Below are 14,495 nucleotides of genomic sequence, written 5' to 3'. Positions count from 1 at the left end.
TAGAATGAAAGTGTTATATTGGGTGCGTTTGTTTCCTTCTAGTGCGTGTGCCTGTGTGGTTACTATCAATGTAGTAGAACCATATGGTGCTTTTCTATTGGTCAGCTTGGACATGAAGTTACAAAACACTTCTAATTATGAAGAGTTTGTTTGAACTGACTTCATGCACAGCATTGCTCTGTTTATGGAGTATTAAAAGGAGTATGTAATAAATACTGTATAGTGCAGTTTGTTAATTCTCCATCACAAACTGTGGCCTGCATTGGTGCAACTAACCAGCAGAGGGAGCTCCAGCTGATTTAATCTCTATGCTGTAAATGACAGATGGATCTGGGCGTTTACTTTGGGTCTGATGTTCACTTCCTGAGGCCCAGGGGTGTCCAAAGTGGGTCCATGAGGCCCGGCATCCTGCACGTTTTAGTTCTTCCCTGGTGGAAGTAACAACATCCTCAGCAGGAAGTGCTCTTTTAATGAGCCATCTTTGGATCCAGGTGTGTTAAACCAGGTACAGAACTAAAACATACAGGATGAAGGTGTTCTCCAGGACCCACTGTGGACACCACTGCAGTAAACCATGGCGGACATGATCAGGTCTCTATCCTAATCAAAGTATCAGAAGAAGCTTTTACTGCACTAACTGTTCTCTGCTCTGGATTTCAGCCCATTGAAACCTCCAGTAGGCCGTCTGTACTGAGCCCGGTTCTGGTTCCGCTGGAGGTTTCTTCCTGTTAAAGGGAGGTTTTCCTCTCTACTGTCGCTCCATGCATGCTCATGGAGCTCCATGAAGTCTCAGTTATAGTCTATAACTGAGACGTTCACAGTAAAACAGCTCTATAGAAATTAAGTTTAAATCCCCACAAGATTTAAATCAGATCATTTTACATGATCTGATTTAAATCAGATAAATTATATTTAAAGATTTTTGTGATAAACCATGAAGTTTTAGAATCTTTCAACAGACCGGTGAAACTGGACCATTTAAAGTAAGGTTTTCACCTTTTATGTCCCAGGTTTTTCACAGCCCAGCCTCAGGATGCTAACAGAGCTAGCATCTCCTTCACCCTGATCCTGACCAGAACCCGCCATTGGACCGGTCTGAACTCCACCCACTGATCTAAGCAGCGCAATGAATGTAAGATGAGACTCAGAGCCGCATAGAGAAAAATATCTGAAGTTTTATTTTGTATAAAAGTGGAGAAATCGTCCAGCAGGGGGGGACATAAACACAGCTGCAGCAGGGAGCTTGTTGTCATCAGTTTTACAGTAAAATTCACTTCCTGCAGATCAGAGATGGAGGCAGAGCTAAAGCTGCTGTTTCCAGAGCATTAAAGAGAAATCCTGCTTATCGCCACGGAAACCGACTCAACCAGCAACCAGCTTCTGTTACGGTTGAGTCACATTATGCCAGCAGACAGAGCGTGCTGTGCTTTTATTGTGAAATACAGAGGGAGTGTTAACGGTCACAGCTTAACAGAGAGCGGTAAACAACTGGCCCCGTTTTTCTGATCCTCTGCTGAAACATCAGCGTTATGGCTTTCAGGGACTGCACTCTTCATAAATATCTTTAAATAATTATCACCAATGGTGACTCTGAACTCTGAGGGACCAATCAAAGCTTCTCTGGGTTCAGAAACAACAGAATTTCCCTTTAAATCAGCAGCAGGCAGCTGGACGACTGGAAGGAAAACAGTTAAGACTTCATCAGATACCAGTAACTCCATCGGTTCATCACCAGCAGCAGTGCAGAAAATAATAATAATAATAAAAAACAATATTCTGTAGTAACAGAAGGAAGAGAAATGAGTTTAACTCCACAGGAACGTGTGTGTGTGTGTGTGTTCTGGTCTTTCTGCCTCCGTAGGGACCAGGGCTCTAACTCAGCAACATGAGGACAATCAGGGATACAAGGACACATCAGCAGGACAGCTGTGGACACATGTCGTTACACTGAGGACATGTGTCCACAACTGGAATGCTTCTTCACTGTGAGGACACGTCTCTGATCAGGGGAAACATCTGGAGACACATGTTCCCGTCAGGTTCACAGCTTCACGGTAAGGACACGTCTTCACGGTGGGGACACGTCTTCACAGTGACCCAGTGTCCAGCCCAGACTTCAGAGTTCAGGTTTATGGGGACCAATAATTTACAATCCCCACAAAGTCAGAAAGGCCCGTGTGTGTGTGTGTGTGTGTGTGTGTGTGTGTGTAGGGTGGGGTGATGAAGGCAGGCTTGGCTCTGGGTCAGAGGTCATCACATGCCCTGTCGGATGCTCTGGATGATCTGGAAGATGGCTGAAAGACACAGAGAGGTGGATGTTAGCAGGAGGAAGACGAGGATGAAGAAGAGGAGGAGGAGAGCAGAAGCAGGGAGTCTGGTCCTGATGAAGGTTCTGGTCCAGATACTGGAGGCGGTGAGGAAGAGGAAGAGCAGCTTCCTGTTCTACTTCCTGTCTCAGTGTGAAGATAAGTGACTGTGAGATTTTTTTACTTCCTGTTTCTCTGCAGCGGTTTCTGCCTCCTGAGTGGAGATAACGGGCCGTGACCACGGCAACAGGCCGTGACCACGGCAACAGGCCGTGACCACGGCAACGGGTCGTAACCACGGCAACGGGTCGTAACCACGGCAACGGCCCAGTAGACAAATGCTCTACTGGTCTAACTGGCCCTGGGAGTCCTGCAGAACTTCAACGCATCCAGAACCGAACCCAGAACCTGAGAGGGAAGCAGTGGGAGGCTCTGATGGTTTCTGCTCACTCCAGGTTCTGGTAGGGTTCTGTTGGGTCTGGTCCAATCCAATCTGGTTCACTACAGCCAATCAGCCATGGTGACACCACAAAGGAGGACCATGAGGGAAGGTCAGAACCAGAACCTGTCATGACCGAACCCATCAGAACCCGTCAGGACCGGACACGACCCATCAGAATCTCCACTCCATTTAGCTTGTAACCAGGAACCAGAACCTTCCCGAGGGGTGCAGTTGGGTTTGGACCGACTACCAGTGGAGAAACACCAGAACTGCTCCGTCCTGCCGGGTCCAGGCTCAGATTAAACAGAACCAGAACCTGCCAGTGACTACAGGTCCGACAAAGGGCCCAATGAGGTCAGGTGGAGCTTCCTGATAAGACATGCTAGCACCAAAGGTCAAGGTCACCAAAGGTCACGGTTCTGCAGAGGAAACTCACCTGATCCACAAACCACGAAGACGAAGAGCGCCAGCAGCCAGGGGCCCACCGGAGACTTGTCCTCGTTCACCGGCCTCTGCAACGCAAAGCAGTCAGCATGAGAACCGCAGAGACTCAACGCTGCACTTCCTGCTGAGGCCCGGTACCACCTGGTACCACCTGGTACCACCTGGTACCACCTGGTACCACCTGGGTCCAGAACCCAACCTGAACCATTTCCAGAGGAGAACCATCTACTGACGTTACATCCAGTCGGCTGTCAACTTGCTTTCCAGGTGATGAAGAACCAGTTGGGCCCCGGGGCCTGGGTCGGGTTCATCCCAAGGGGTGCAGTTGGGTTTGGACCAAACCCAACTGCACCCCTTGGTGATTATTGTTACCAATAATCACCAATATTATCGTTTTTGTCATCATGTCCTCCTGCAGCTCTACTGCTGCCATAAAACTCAGCAGCTTCACTTCCTGTCATCCACAAACCAGCTGATGGAATCAAACACCTCAAGCTAAGCTAGCATAGCATCCTTCCCACAGCCCAGAGGAGCAGCACTGTTATTAATATTCATATGCTAATCAGATGGAGTTTATTTAAGTTACCAGAACCAGAGCTTCAAACTGGACCATGACTGAAGGTGAACCCGACCCGTCATCAGCTCCAACAGCTGCAGGAGGAACAAGGAGGTGGTGGAGTGGTGCTGTGGGCTCACTGAGGAGTTTCCTCCTAACCGGGTCCACTGGACCCAGAACATCAGAACCTCCTGACCGGGAATATCAACAAACTTCCTAGGAATCCACCATGGAGGGGGCGGTGGCTCCAGGGATCCACAGGGAAGTTTACAACCTGCTGCTGTTATGTAACATTTAAATTAGCTCTGACAGACAAAGAGCCGAACCCCGAACTGTAAGCCGAGCCGAACCTGGGTTCTGATCCACTGAGATTATCAGCTTAAATCCGTTTTTTACAGTTTATGACTCTTATTAAAAAGGAAAACCATCTAAAATCCCACAGGTTGTGAGAGGAGTCTGGTCACTTCCTGCTGTAGCCCCGCTGACTGACAGAGCGGAGCCACGCACCATATATGGACGTGTTTCCGCTCCATTTACAGCCAAATCCAGAATAAATCAGTAATGACTCCATGTCGGAACCCACCGAGGTTTTCTGGACGTGTCCCCGCTGTGTGATCGTCTTGCTGTGCCTCTCGTTGGCCACCTTCATCCGCTGAACTGCAGACATGTTCCCACCGTAACTACCGGAGCCGGACAGGAGCGGGTCGGAACCGGGTCAGAGAGAGCAGCAGCGCAGGATGGAGGCTGTGGGGCGGGAGTGGTGAACGGCTCGGGTCGGGTGTGGTTCCCCTCCGTAGGTAACGTCCGAGGAATCGGCGCTAGCTGTTAGCTGCTGCTAACTGAACTCCGAGGAACCGACCCGGTCACGTGACACTGGTCGGAGCGCCGCGGGGTCTCTGCTGCCCCCTGGTGGCAGGAGAGGAACTGCGTTCATTAGGCCTACCGGAATGAAATTAACTGTTGTGTCAGCAGGAAATACAAAAACTAAGACACGAACATGTTGGAAGAATTCCTTTTCAAATTTAGACCTTAATTTAAATATTTATTGTCAACCCAGGTGGACCTAATGTAGTCAACCCTGAGGAACAGCAGCTCTAACAGGACCAGATGGGCCGTCCAGAACCATGAAGGCATCATGGTTCTGATACTACAGGATCAGAACCATGAAGGCATCATGGTTCTGATACTACAGGATCAGAACCTTTCCACGGTTCTGAGTTAGAATCGGTTTTTCAGCAGTTGACCCAGAAACTGGTCCTGGTTCTGGACTGAATGAATCATGAAGTTACATCAGTGTGATTAATAACTATTTATTTAGTGAATTTTCTGATAATTAGATCAATATAGTATGATACTAACTGAAGGTGTAAATACTGTGATTATGGGAGTAAAACTAGATCATTTATCTCTGTTTTCCAGCTTCTCTGATAATAATTATAATTATTCACTTTTATGTCAGAGATTGATGATAAGAAACTCTTTTATTAATGAGATCAGTTTGATTTTAAATGTGTATTAGAGGTTTACTGTGAGATTAAACCAGACTAAACTGATCCAGTCTGGATTAACTTCCTACCAGAGATCATTTCTAGATCAGTTCATCTGATTTCCTCAGGCTGGCAGGAAGAAACCGTTACTCTGATGAGATGACAGACAGAGGGGAAGCTTGGATCATCCTAGCTGTGAAGTATGGTGGTGGCAGCATGATGCTGTGGGACTGATTTACTGCAGGAGGGACTGGTGTCACAGAACAGAACCGAACCAACAGAACCAAACCGAACAGAAGTGATGATATCATGAGGAAAGAGGTAGAGAATGGAGATCAGCCTCAGTTTAATGCTTCGTCAGTGCTAACACACACCTACACACACCTACAGGTCACACACACCGACAGGTAACACACACCTACAGGTCACACACACCTACACACACCGACACACACCTACAGGTCACACACACCTACAGGTCACACACACCTACACACACCTACACACACCTACACACACCTACAGGTCACACACACCTACATGTCACACACACTGCTCTGCTGGCTGCAGGCAGCCGGCAGGTCAAAGGCCACTAGCGTTAGCATCGTCCTGAGCTCAGTCAGCTCTGGTTAGTATCGTCCAGCATGAAGTCTCTGCCTGGAGGTCAGAGGTCATGCAGGGTCATCTTCAGTTGTGAGAAGCAGCGGTGTTTCTATGGTAACCGTCTCTAGCAGCCCAGGCCGCTGATGGAGCCGATCCGGTCCAGTTTCATCCCGAAGCATCCTCTTCCTCCTGCCATGGCCTTGTGGCTCCGCCTCCTCGTCTTCACCCGCTGCCGCAGGAAGTCCAGGAAGAGCCGGGACACCGCTTCCTGTCTGCTGGCCAATCCGCTTACGTTACCGTGGCGACTCAGGGCCTGCCGCACCAGTGGAGGAGGGGAGGTTGGCGAGGAGGCAGAGCCCTCTGTGATGTCATCAGGTGGGGGCGTGGCCTCGATGAGGGAGGTGAGGTGAGAGCCAAACAGAGAGAGAAACACCTGGACAAACACGCAGGTAACATCAATCACATGACCAGACCGACCAATCAGCTGGCAGAGCCACACACTGAGGATGAAGGACACACCTGCTGCTCATCGTTCTGAGGTGAAGAACTCGTTTCCATGGAAACCAGGAGCAGGAGCAGGAGGCCCACCAGAGCAGAGGAGGCGGCGGCCATCTTTATTTACAGACAAATATAAATTAAAACCTGATAAAAATCATCAGAAAGTTCAATATTTTTCTATGTTTGTTACCAAAATAGAAACTAGACGAGTTTTTATTAGATTATTAATGAACCTTATTTATTTATTATGAATTTAAAATAAACATCTGAGAGTTTTTAAATATTCAGAATCAAAGATGTGAAACAGGAACCAGTTCTGGAGTTTAACATTAAAGTTAAGACAGAAAAACTTCATCAGTGTTTAAACTTGGCTCCTGTTTCACTGAGAGCTTAAACAGGAAGTGATGCTCGTCTACTTCCTGTGAGCCACTGATCCGTGACCCCTGACCTTTCCCCCTTAGCAAAACACTTCAGATTAAATTATATTTTCAGATTCAGTTTGAAACTAATTCATATTTCCTGGAAGAGGATGAGAATCATTAATGATCCAAAATGATCCTGAATTCATGTTTTTATGGTCGAGCCAGAAAATATTTAGTTTTACTGATGAAAAATGTTAAAGGTTTAGAAAAAGAATCAGTGACTTATTCAGTTACATCCTCATTAACTTAGATTTAACAGGTAAAATATTTATCATTATTAAACTATGGATTATTAATAATCATTATTTGTTCATTTGTAGTAATGACTATATATTATTTAGAAATTACAAAACTATTTAAGTACATCCGTTTCCACCACATTACTAAAGGATTAACAGTTACAATTATAAAATTATTATAAATTATCAGAATTTATTTATTAGTAAAAATAACTATTATTACGTAATAAACCTAATTATATCAGTTATTGTTTATTACAAAGTAAAATTATTTATTACATTTTCTTCTCTAATTATTTTTATTATTAAATTACAAACTGAATCAAACTACATCAGATTTTATCACCGTTTGAACCTGAAAGCACCAGAACTTACTGCCAGCAGTCGGGTCCAAAAGGAGCAGATCCTGGTTCTGGTTCTGGTCGGTCCTGACGAGCCCGGCCGGGTCTGCAGAACAACCTCAGAGTTCTGTTTTTATACGACTCGGCGCCGTGATGTCACACATTCTTTGGGTCACCGAGGTCTTCATGGCGTCGCCCCGGCAACGCTGCCTCACACACACACACACACACACACACACACGGGTCAGTGATGGAGACATGGAGAGGAAACGATGTCCAGAGATTCATGAACATCCAGAACCATCTGGGTCAGAACCAGAACCAGAACCATGCTGGGCCAACTCTGGTGGAGGCAGCATGGTGCTGTGGGACGGAGCTCAAGGCTGGAGGTAATGAGACCATGATGTCTCTGCTCTGAGGAGCCAACCTGACCTCTGACCTCTGAGGGACCAGCTGATCCGTCTCCTCTCAGGCGTCCAGGATGAAGAATCATCATCTTCGTCTTCTCAGCCAATCAGATCGCTGATCTCTCCATGACACTGCTCCTGCTACTGATCCGTAACCCCTGACCTTTCCTTCAGCTGTTGCCATGGAGACCATGTTGTTGTCAGGAAGTATTTCATGTGGAAGGGGGCGGAGCCTCAGACGTCTGTGTTTAATGACCCTGTGGCCTTTGTCCCGTCAGACGAAGCCCCGCCCCCCATTCAGCCTCTGACGTCATCAGGTCCACATAAAACACACACACACAGCCAGAGGACAGCAGGTCATCCATCACTACAGGCCACAGCAGCAACAGAACCAGGCCAGAACCTGCTTCTGGTTCTGATGGTTCCTGGAGAAGGACCGGATCAGAACCGGTCTCCTTGTCCTCACAGGGCCAGATAATCCCGACCAGCACACAGGGTTACCTGAACCATCCTGAGGGTCTGGGTCAGGCCTGCAGCGGGTCCAGTAATGGTTCTGGAGCACATCAAACTCTTCCTCCTCCTCCTCTTCCTCATGATCCTGTCGCTCCTGGGACTCGATTCGGCTGCTGGTCATCGCCAGGCAACAAGCTGCCTGCAGCACAAACTCCTCAGCCAATCAGCATTGACGTCACAACGCAGTGTGTGTGTGTGTGTATAATGAATAGCCTCCTGCTGAGTTGAGTTTCCCATCAGGCTGAAATCAGCTGATCTGAACTTTGTGACGTTCTTGTAGCGCCCAGCAGGGGGCAGGCTGGGTCACAGAAAGCTGATTTTATGTTTACTGAGTCTTTAGTGTTAAACTTTGCGTTGTCCCTGAGCTGCCAGCAGGGGGCAGGCTGGGTCACCATCAGTAATGAAGCCAGACTCAAAAACTTTATTTGTTTTTATTTGTTTCTGTTTCTCTGAGTTTTGATAGAAAACACTCTTTATGGAATAACCACTGTGAGGGCGGGGCTAATGGCCCCCCACTGTGAGGGGGAGGGGCTTCAGGGATCCCCAGTCTGTTGTCATGGCGATGGCGAGGCGGCGAGGCGGTGGCTCAGTTGATCTTTGGGTGGCGGAAGTCCTTCCCAGCGAACTTGGCTTTGTCTCCCAGTTCCTCCTCGATCCTGCAGGAAGCAGACGGTTGGTCACTCTGGAACAAAGACTTTTATTTTGGAGGAATCAGGAAGTGCTCACCTCATCAGCTGGTTGTACTTGGCCAGACGCTCTGACCTGCAGGGGGCGCCAGTCTTAATCTGAGAAACAGGGAGTTAGTGAAACAACCAGCAGGAGGCAGAAGAGGACACGGTTCTGTTGGTTCTGATCCGGCCGCCGGCCCAACACCCAACCAACCTGTCCAGTGCAAAGTCCAACCACCAGGTCAGAGATGAAGGTGTCCTCCGTCTCTCCAGAACGATGGCTGACCATCACACCCCAACCACTGGTCTGAGCCAGCTTACACCTGGGGGACAGGAGGACAGGAGGACAGGGGGACAGGAGGGACGGGAGGATAGGAGGGACAGGGGGACAGGAAGATAAAGATACTATGTCAGAAAGGACAGGAGGACAGGAGGACAGGGGGACAGGAGGGACGGGAGGATAGGAGGGACAGGGGGACAGGAAGATAAAGATACTATGTCAGAAAGGCACAAGTGGATAAAGAGACAGACAGGTGTCCAGGTGTCTTACGCCTGGATGGACTCGGTGACGGAGCCGATCTGGTTGACTTTGAGCAGCAGACAGTTGCAGGCCTTCTTCTCCACCGCCTGCTGGATTCTCTTTGGATTGGTCACCGTCAGATCATCTCCTACAATCTGATTGGTCAAGACAGATGGACAGGTGAGTCAGGGCAGCCATGTTGTTCATCAGAAACACCTGTCCCCCTAGATCTCACCTGGATGTCCACAGAGGCAGTGAACTTAGCCCATTGCTCCCAGTCATCCTGGTCAAATGGATCTTCAATGGACTGAACTGGAAACCAACAGAGACCAGAACTTTAGTGCAAGGAAGGTTCTGCTGCCCCCTTCTGGTAGACTAACGCTACTGCACTGCTCTGCTTTCTACATACATGCCAAGGTTGGTTCATTTAGAGAGAATCTCTTTAAGTGACACATTCAGTTATAGCTGTACTTGTTCTGACTTAAGTCCAAAGACCCGGTAGGGTTCTACCAGAGAACCGTTGAGTCCAGCTGTGTTTGTAACAAACTGAATCTCATTCAGACTTTTAAATGATCAAGTTGACCCGGCGCTCGTTGTGACTCCGGTTCAGGATTTGTTTCCTGCAGTCGCTGCCTCCAGGTGGCTCCAGGTGCCTCCATGAGGCTCCAGGTGCCTCCATGAGGCTCCAGGTGTGTCCTTACCTGGGTAGCCCTTGATGAAGCTGCGGTACAGGTCTCCCAGCTGCTCTCCACTGATGTGTCTGGACGGGTCATCGGGGGACTTGAAGTCCAGGTCGTACTTTCCGTTGCGGAAGAACTCTGAGGCGGCCACATCCATGCCGATGATGATCTTATCGGGGTAGCCGGCCTTTTCAATGGCCGTCTTCAGCAGCTCCAGGGCTGCAGAGACACAGCCAATCAGAGCTCTGCTAGAACCACAGTCAGTCCAAAGTACCTTCAGAACCGGCAGCTGGAGCTCACCCTCGTTGTTCTCCAGGATGTTGGGGGCGAAGCCTCCCTCATCTCCTACGTTGGTGGCGTCTTTGCCGTATTTGGCTTTGATGACGTTCTTCAGGTTATGGTAGACCTGAACTCAACGAGACAGACATGACTGGTGAACGCAGTGAAGCCCAGGAAGCAGCGCCGCAGGTCAAAGGTCACGGTACCTCGGCTCCAATCCTCATGGCCTCATGGAAGTTTGAAGCTCCTACAGGTAGAATCATGAACTCCTGCATGGCCAGCTTGTTCCCAGCGTGACTTCCACCGTTGATCACGTTAAAGGCCTGAGGAGACATCAGAACCAGGTGAGACAAGCTGGACAGACGGCTCCTGATGTCTGAGCAAGACTGGTCCAGTCTGGGTGAAGTCTGCCTTTACTGGACAAGAGCTTTCTAAATAATATAAATGAAGTAAAAACCCCTCCCACTTATATTAAACCCCTCCTTCCATCAAACCCCGCCCTTTCCCGGTAAGCCCCTCCCACTCACAGGAACAGGAAGGATGACGTCTTTGTGTCCAGCGAGGTCGGCGATGTGGCGGTAGAGAGGGACGCCCTTCTCTGCCGCTCCGGCCTTGCAGACGGCCAGCGACACGCCCAGGATGGCGTTAGCTCCAAACTTAGCTGCAGACAGAGACATGGACACTCAGGACAGAGACAGATGAGGACAGAGACAGGCAAGGTGGACAAGTGGACCGGTCTTTACATTTGTTCTCTGTGCCGTCCAACTCCAGCATGAACTTGTCGATTTTCTCCTGCTCGACAACACTGAACTTCTGGAAGACAGATGGACATGAGGACAGACGGGTAGGTGGACATGAGGACAGACGGGTAGGTGGACATGAGGACAGACAGGTAGGTGGACTCTACAGAATCCCTCCAAAGCAGGTGACCCCTGACCCCTGGCAGATACCTTCTCGATCAGCTGGGGGGCGATCTCCTTGTTGACGTGGTCCACAGCCTTCTGTGTCCCTGTGGACAAACCCAGGTGTTAGCAGGACACTGGGACGTTCCCGCCTGTCCTCCCAGGTGTCCTCCTACCTTTGCCCAGGTAGCGGCTCTTGTCTCCGTCGCGGAGCTCCAGGGCCTCGTGGACTCCAGTGGACGCACCGCTGGGGACGGCGGCCCTGAAGAGACCTGGACACGGTTGGACGTTAGTGACCCTGAGGGACACCTGAGGTGCCTCAGAGCTGCTGCTCACCTTTGGCCGTCCACAGGTCCACCTCCACGGTCGGGTTCCCCCTGGAGTCCAGAATCTCACGGGCGTGGATCTTGGTGATGGACATCCTGACTGAGGGACAAAGGAGACAAGGGGGACACTGATCAGAACTGCAAATCCGGGTCAGCTTCACACCCTGATCTTCACACCTGATCCGGTTTAATCCAGCAGAAGCTCAGTCCACTGCTGAACGCACCTGGACCCGGTTCTGGATTGCCTGGACTTGGTTGACCCAGTTCTGGGCTACCAGAACTCATTGCAACCAGTTCTGGACTCTCTGGACGCAGTTCTGGACTACCAGAACACAGTGAACCTGGTTCTGGACCATTTGGACCAAACTGGACCTGGTTCTGGAATATCAGCACACATCAGAGCCAGTTCCGAACTCTATGGACCTGATTCTGGTCTATAAGAATTACATTGGACCCGGTTCTGGACCTAACTGGACCTTACTGGCAGAGGTGGGGACTCAAGTCACATGACTTGGACTTGAGTTGTTAATAAGACTTTAGACTTGAAAAAATGTTAAAAGACTCGGACTTCACTTGGACTTCTACACCAATAACTTGGGACTTGAACCCGTTTACTTGAAGACTCGATATTTTACCCCAAATCTAAAGTTTAAATCACATATTTATGAAGTTTGCCCCATTAATTCACTACATTCCGTCGTAACGAGCTTTTCCGAGCCGCCTTTAAACGCAACATGAGCTCTAAGATGCTCGCGCCGCTGTTACGTCGACAGAGACGCTGCTGCTGCAGAACCGCGTATTGTTACAGTCATGGCAGCAAACCAAAGAACTCTGAACAGCTCTTTCCCCCAGACTTACGGAGTGAGATGATTAATGCTGCTGGATCTAGTTACTGTTAGCTACATAATGACTAGCTACTGTCGGCTACATCAGTGTTTCTCCACCTGGTCCTCAGGTCTCCTGTCCTGCACGTTTCAGGTGTTTCCCTTCTGCCACCTGGATTGTATCTCTGGTGATTAACAGGTTTCTGCAGCACCTGATGGTCATGCAGTCATTTGAATCAGCTGTTCTGGAATAGAGGCTCATCTAAACATGCAGAGCAGGAGAGAAACACTGGGCTACATGATGACTAGCTGATGCCTATATATCACGTTAAGCTGGTGACGGCAGGCCACACCTGGGCCAGATCTGTCGTTGCCAAATATGTCCCAGTTATGCAAGTAGTTATGTCACTCATGCGACAATTGATTTTCTAAAAGTCCAAAAGTGGTGAAAATATTAAGGAACATTTCTACATTTACCAGGTGAAAGGACTTTTAACCAAAATAATAGTATGGCAGGTTTAGCAATATTATCAATATCACTAACATTTCCAATTTAAGTTTAAATTCTCATTTCATATTGGCAGCTGCCTTCCATCAGAGATTACAAGTCATTCTAGGAAATCAGTTCTTAAACTAAGTTATATATTTTTTTAAATTTGAAAATTCATAATATTTTTGACTTGTTACTCTAGTCATTGTTTTTGTGTATCTAAATTTTATATGTTTATTGAATGTAAAAATGTTTTTTGTTGTTTTAGTTCTTAATAATTCTAACGTCTAAATATAAGAATATTTAAATGGAGATGCCCGCTGTCTCCTCCTGGTGGCGGACGGGACAAACTGCAGGCTTTAGCTCCGTCTCCATAGTAACGGACTCATGAGCCGAAAGCTGGTTGAAGACGAACTGAACTCAGTCCGTAAGTTTTTCATATCTTTGTTTTTTTAGCCCACATAAATTATTTCATTTTAATGCCCATTATTGTGCTGTTGATAATTTTAGCTAACCCTATTTTACACGGCACAACTTTTAGTTTATTATTATCGTGAATAATAATAAACTATTATTTAAATTAAATGTTTTCACTGACATTGTTTGGCTGCTGTTGTATGCCTGTAGCTTTTAAAATGTCCTTTTTAACTGTTAGAAATATTATTTAGCATTAAAAGGTAACTTAGCCGTTAGCATTGAGCCGTTAGCCTTTGGCCTATAGCCAGATTGATCCCAGATGTTCCTCATTGTTCAGGTTGAAATAATATTTCTGACAAAAGGGATTGATATTTATTTATTCTTTATTTAAGAGGTGAAGCTCAGAGGGGAATCTGAACAGCTGCCATCCTGAGCACCATGGAGATGGAAACAGATTCTTTTATATGTTGTGTTTGACATTAGAATGTTGTAATAAAATAACTGTGTTGATATACATATTGTGTTTTTATTGATATTACAAACATTAAGTTGTCTGGGATAAAAAAGGCATTTACATCTGGACCAGATGCCTCTATGAATGACGGGCCAGCAGAGGATCCGGTCTGGTTTGACAGAGGTGAACCGGTTTCTGGGCCAGTTGGTGTCCAGAACCAACTGGTGTCCAGTTGGTGTCTGGACACCAACTGGACACCAGTTGTGCAACCGGGCTGCCCATGTGCAGCCCGGTTCTGGCTGCACATGGGCCAGATCCGGCCCAGACTATGTGGGACCTGAACAGACTTGGACCTCGTCTTGACCTGAACTCAGTTGGATCCGGTCAGAGTTACTGACTGGTTCTGTCAGACACGGCCCGGTCCAGTTAGGTGTGTGTGTGTGTGTGTGTGTGTGTCGGACCTGCAGCAGGGATTCTGTTCAGCGCCATGTTTCCGCTCTGTGCCCGGAAGCCCCGCCCACCCCGCTAAGCAGCCAATCAGAGCCCGGCTGACATTTACGGACTGAACGAAAGAGAGGAAGGAACCATGGAGACAGACAGGGGGGGCGGGGTGTGTGTGTGTGTGTGTGTGTGTGTGTGTGTGTGTGTGTGTGTTTATGGGATGAGCGGGGAGTGTT

The 14,495-nt window shown here is 48.2% G+C and overlaps 3 protein-coding genes across 4 annotated transcripts in view; all 3 read right to left on the bottom strand.

The window, feature by feature from the left end:
* Nucleotides 1-1,184: 1,184 nt before the first annotated feature.
* On the bottom strand, nt 1,185-4,616 carry LOC103129608 (stress-associated endoplasmic reticulum protein 1). The gene is made up of 3 exons (XM_007540770.2): nt 4,332-4,616; nt 3,185-3,260; nt 1,185-2,294 (listed from the first exon to the last, which is right to left on the bottom strand). The coding sequence occupies exons 1-3, from the start codon at nt 4,413-4,415 to the stop codon at nt 2,254-2,256; spliced, it is 201 nt and encodes a 66-aa protein (XP_007540832.1). The 5' UTR covers nt 4,416-4,616; the 3' UTR covers nt 1,185-2,253.
* A 1,097-nt stretch (nt 4,617-5,713) lies between these two features.
* On the bottom strand, nt 5,714-6,473 carry LOC103129624 (C-type natriuretic peptide 2-like). Its single transcript, XM_016665268.1, has 2 exons — nt 6,358-6,473; nt 5,714-6,271 (listed from the first exon to the last, which is right to left on the bottom strand). The coding sequence occupies exons 1-2, from the start codon at nt 6,448-6,450 to the stop codon at nt 5,963-5,965; spliced, it is 402 nt and encodes a 133-aa protein (XP_016520754.1). The 5' UTR covers nt 6,451-6,473; the 3' UTR covers nt 5,714-5,962.
* Nucleotides 6,474-8,670: 2,197 nt separating this feature from the next.
* Nucleotides 8,671-14,495, bottom strand: part of eno3 (enolase 3, (beta, muscle)) — a 6,846-nt gene continuing 1,021 nt past the window's right edge. For both annotated transcript variants that reach the window (XM_007540767.2, XM_016665265.1), the window contains exons 2-14: nt 11,644-11,733; nt 11,484-11,579; nt 11,356-11,414; nt 11,149-11,218; nt 10,933-11,066; nt 10,612-10,728; nt 10,427-10,532; nt 10,148-10,345; nt 9,682-9,758; nt 9,477-9,601; nt 9,141-9,249; nt 8,985-9,043; nt 8,671-8,914 (exon numbers count right to left, since the gene is read on the bottom strand). In XM_007540767.2, the coding sequence (XP_007540829.1) occupies nt 8,845-8,914; nt 8,985-9,043; nt 9,141-9,249; nt 9,477-9,601; nt 9,682-9,758; nt 10,148-10,345; nt 10,427-10,532; nt 10,612-10,728; nt 10,933-11,066; nt 11,149-11,218; nt 11,356-11,414; nt 11,484-11,579; nt 11,644-11,728 (1,305 nt within the window). In that variant the 5' untranslated portion in view covers nt 11,729-11,733 and the 3' untranslated portion in view covers nt 8,671-8,844. The remainder of the gene's footprint in view (nt 8,915-8,984; nt 9,044-9,140; nt 9,250-9,476; nt 9,602-9,681; nt 9,759-10,147; nt 10,346-10,426; nt 10,533-10,611; nt 10,729-10,932; nt 11,067-11,148; nt 11,219-11,355; nt 11,415-11,483; nt 11,580-11,643; nt 11,734-14,495) is intronic.

This window comes from Poecilia formosa, unplaced genomic scaffold (assembly GCF_000485575.1).
Source record: "Poecilia formosa unplaced genomic scaffold, Poecilia_formosa-5.1.2 Scaffold560, whole genome shotgun sequence".
Classification (NCBI taxonomy): domain Eukaryota; kingdom Metazoa; phylum Chordata; class Actinopteri; order Cyprinodontiformes; family Poeciliidae; genus Poecilia; species Poecilia formosa.
The sequence above is the reverse complement of the archived record's forward strand: the minus strand, read 5'-3'. Positions and strand labels throughout refer to the sequence as shown.

Coding starts and splice junctions, on each gene's coding strand:
- LOC103129624 (XM_016665268.1), bottom strand. CDS start 6,450: ATGGCCGCCGCCTCCTCTGCTCTGGTGGGCCTCCTGCTCCTGCTCCTG. Junction 6,272..6,357: donor CTCAGAACGATGAGCAGCAG/GTGTGTCCTTCA, acceptor GTGTTTGTCCAG/GTGTTTCTCTCTCTGTTTGG.
- LOC103129608 (XM_007540770.2), bottom strand. CDS start 4,415: ATGTCTGCAGTTCAGCGGATGAAGGTGGCCAACGAGAGGCACAGCAAG. Junction 3,261..4,331: donor GACACGTCCAGAAAACCTCG/GTGGGTTCCGAC, acceptor TTTGCGTTGCAG/AGGCCGGTGAACGAGGACAA. Junction 2,295..3,184: donor CTTCGTGGTTTGTGGATCAG/GTGAGTTTCCTC, acceptor TGTGTCTTTCAG/CCATCTTCCAGATCATCCAG.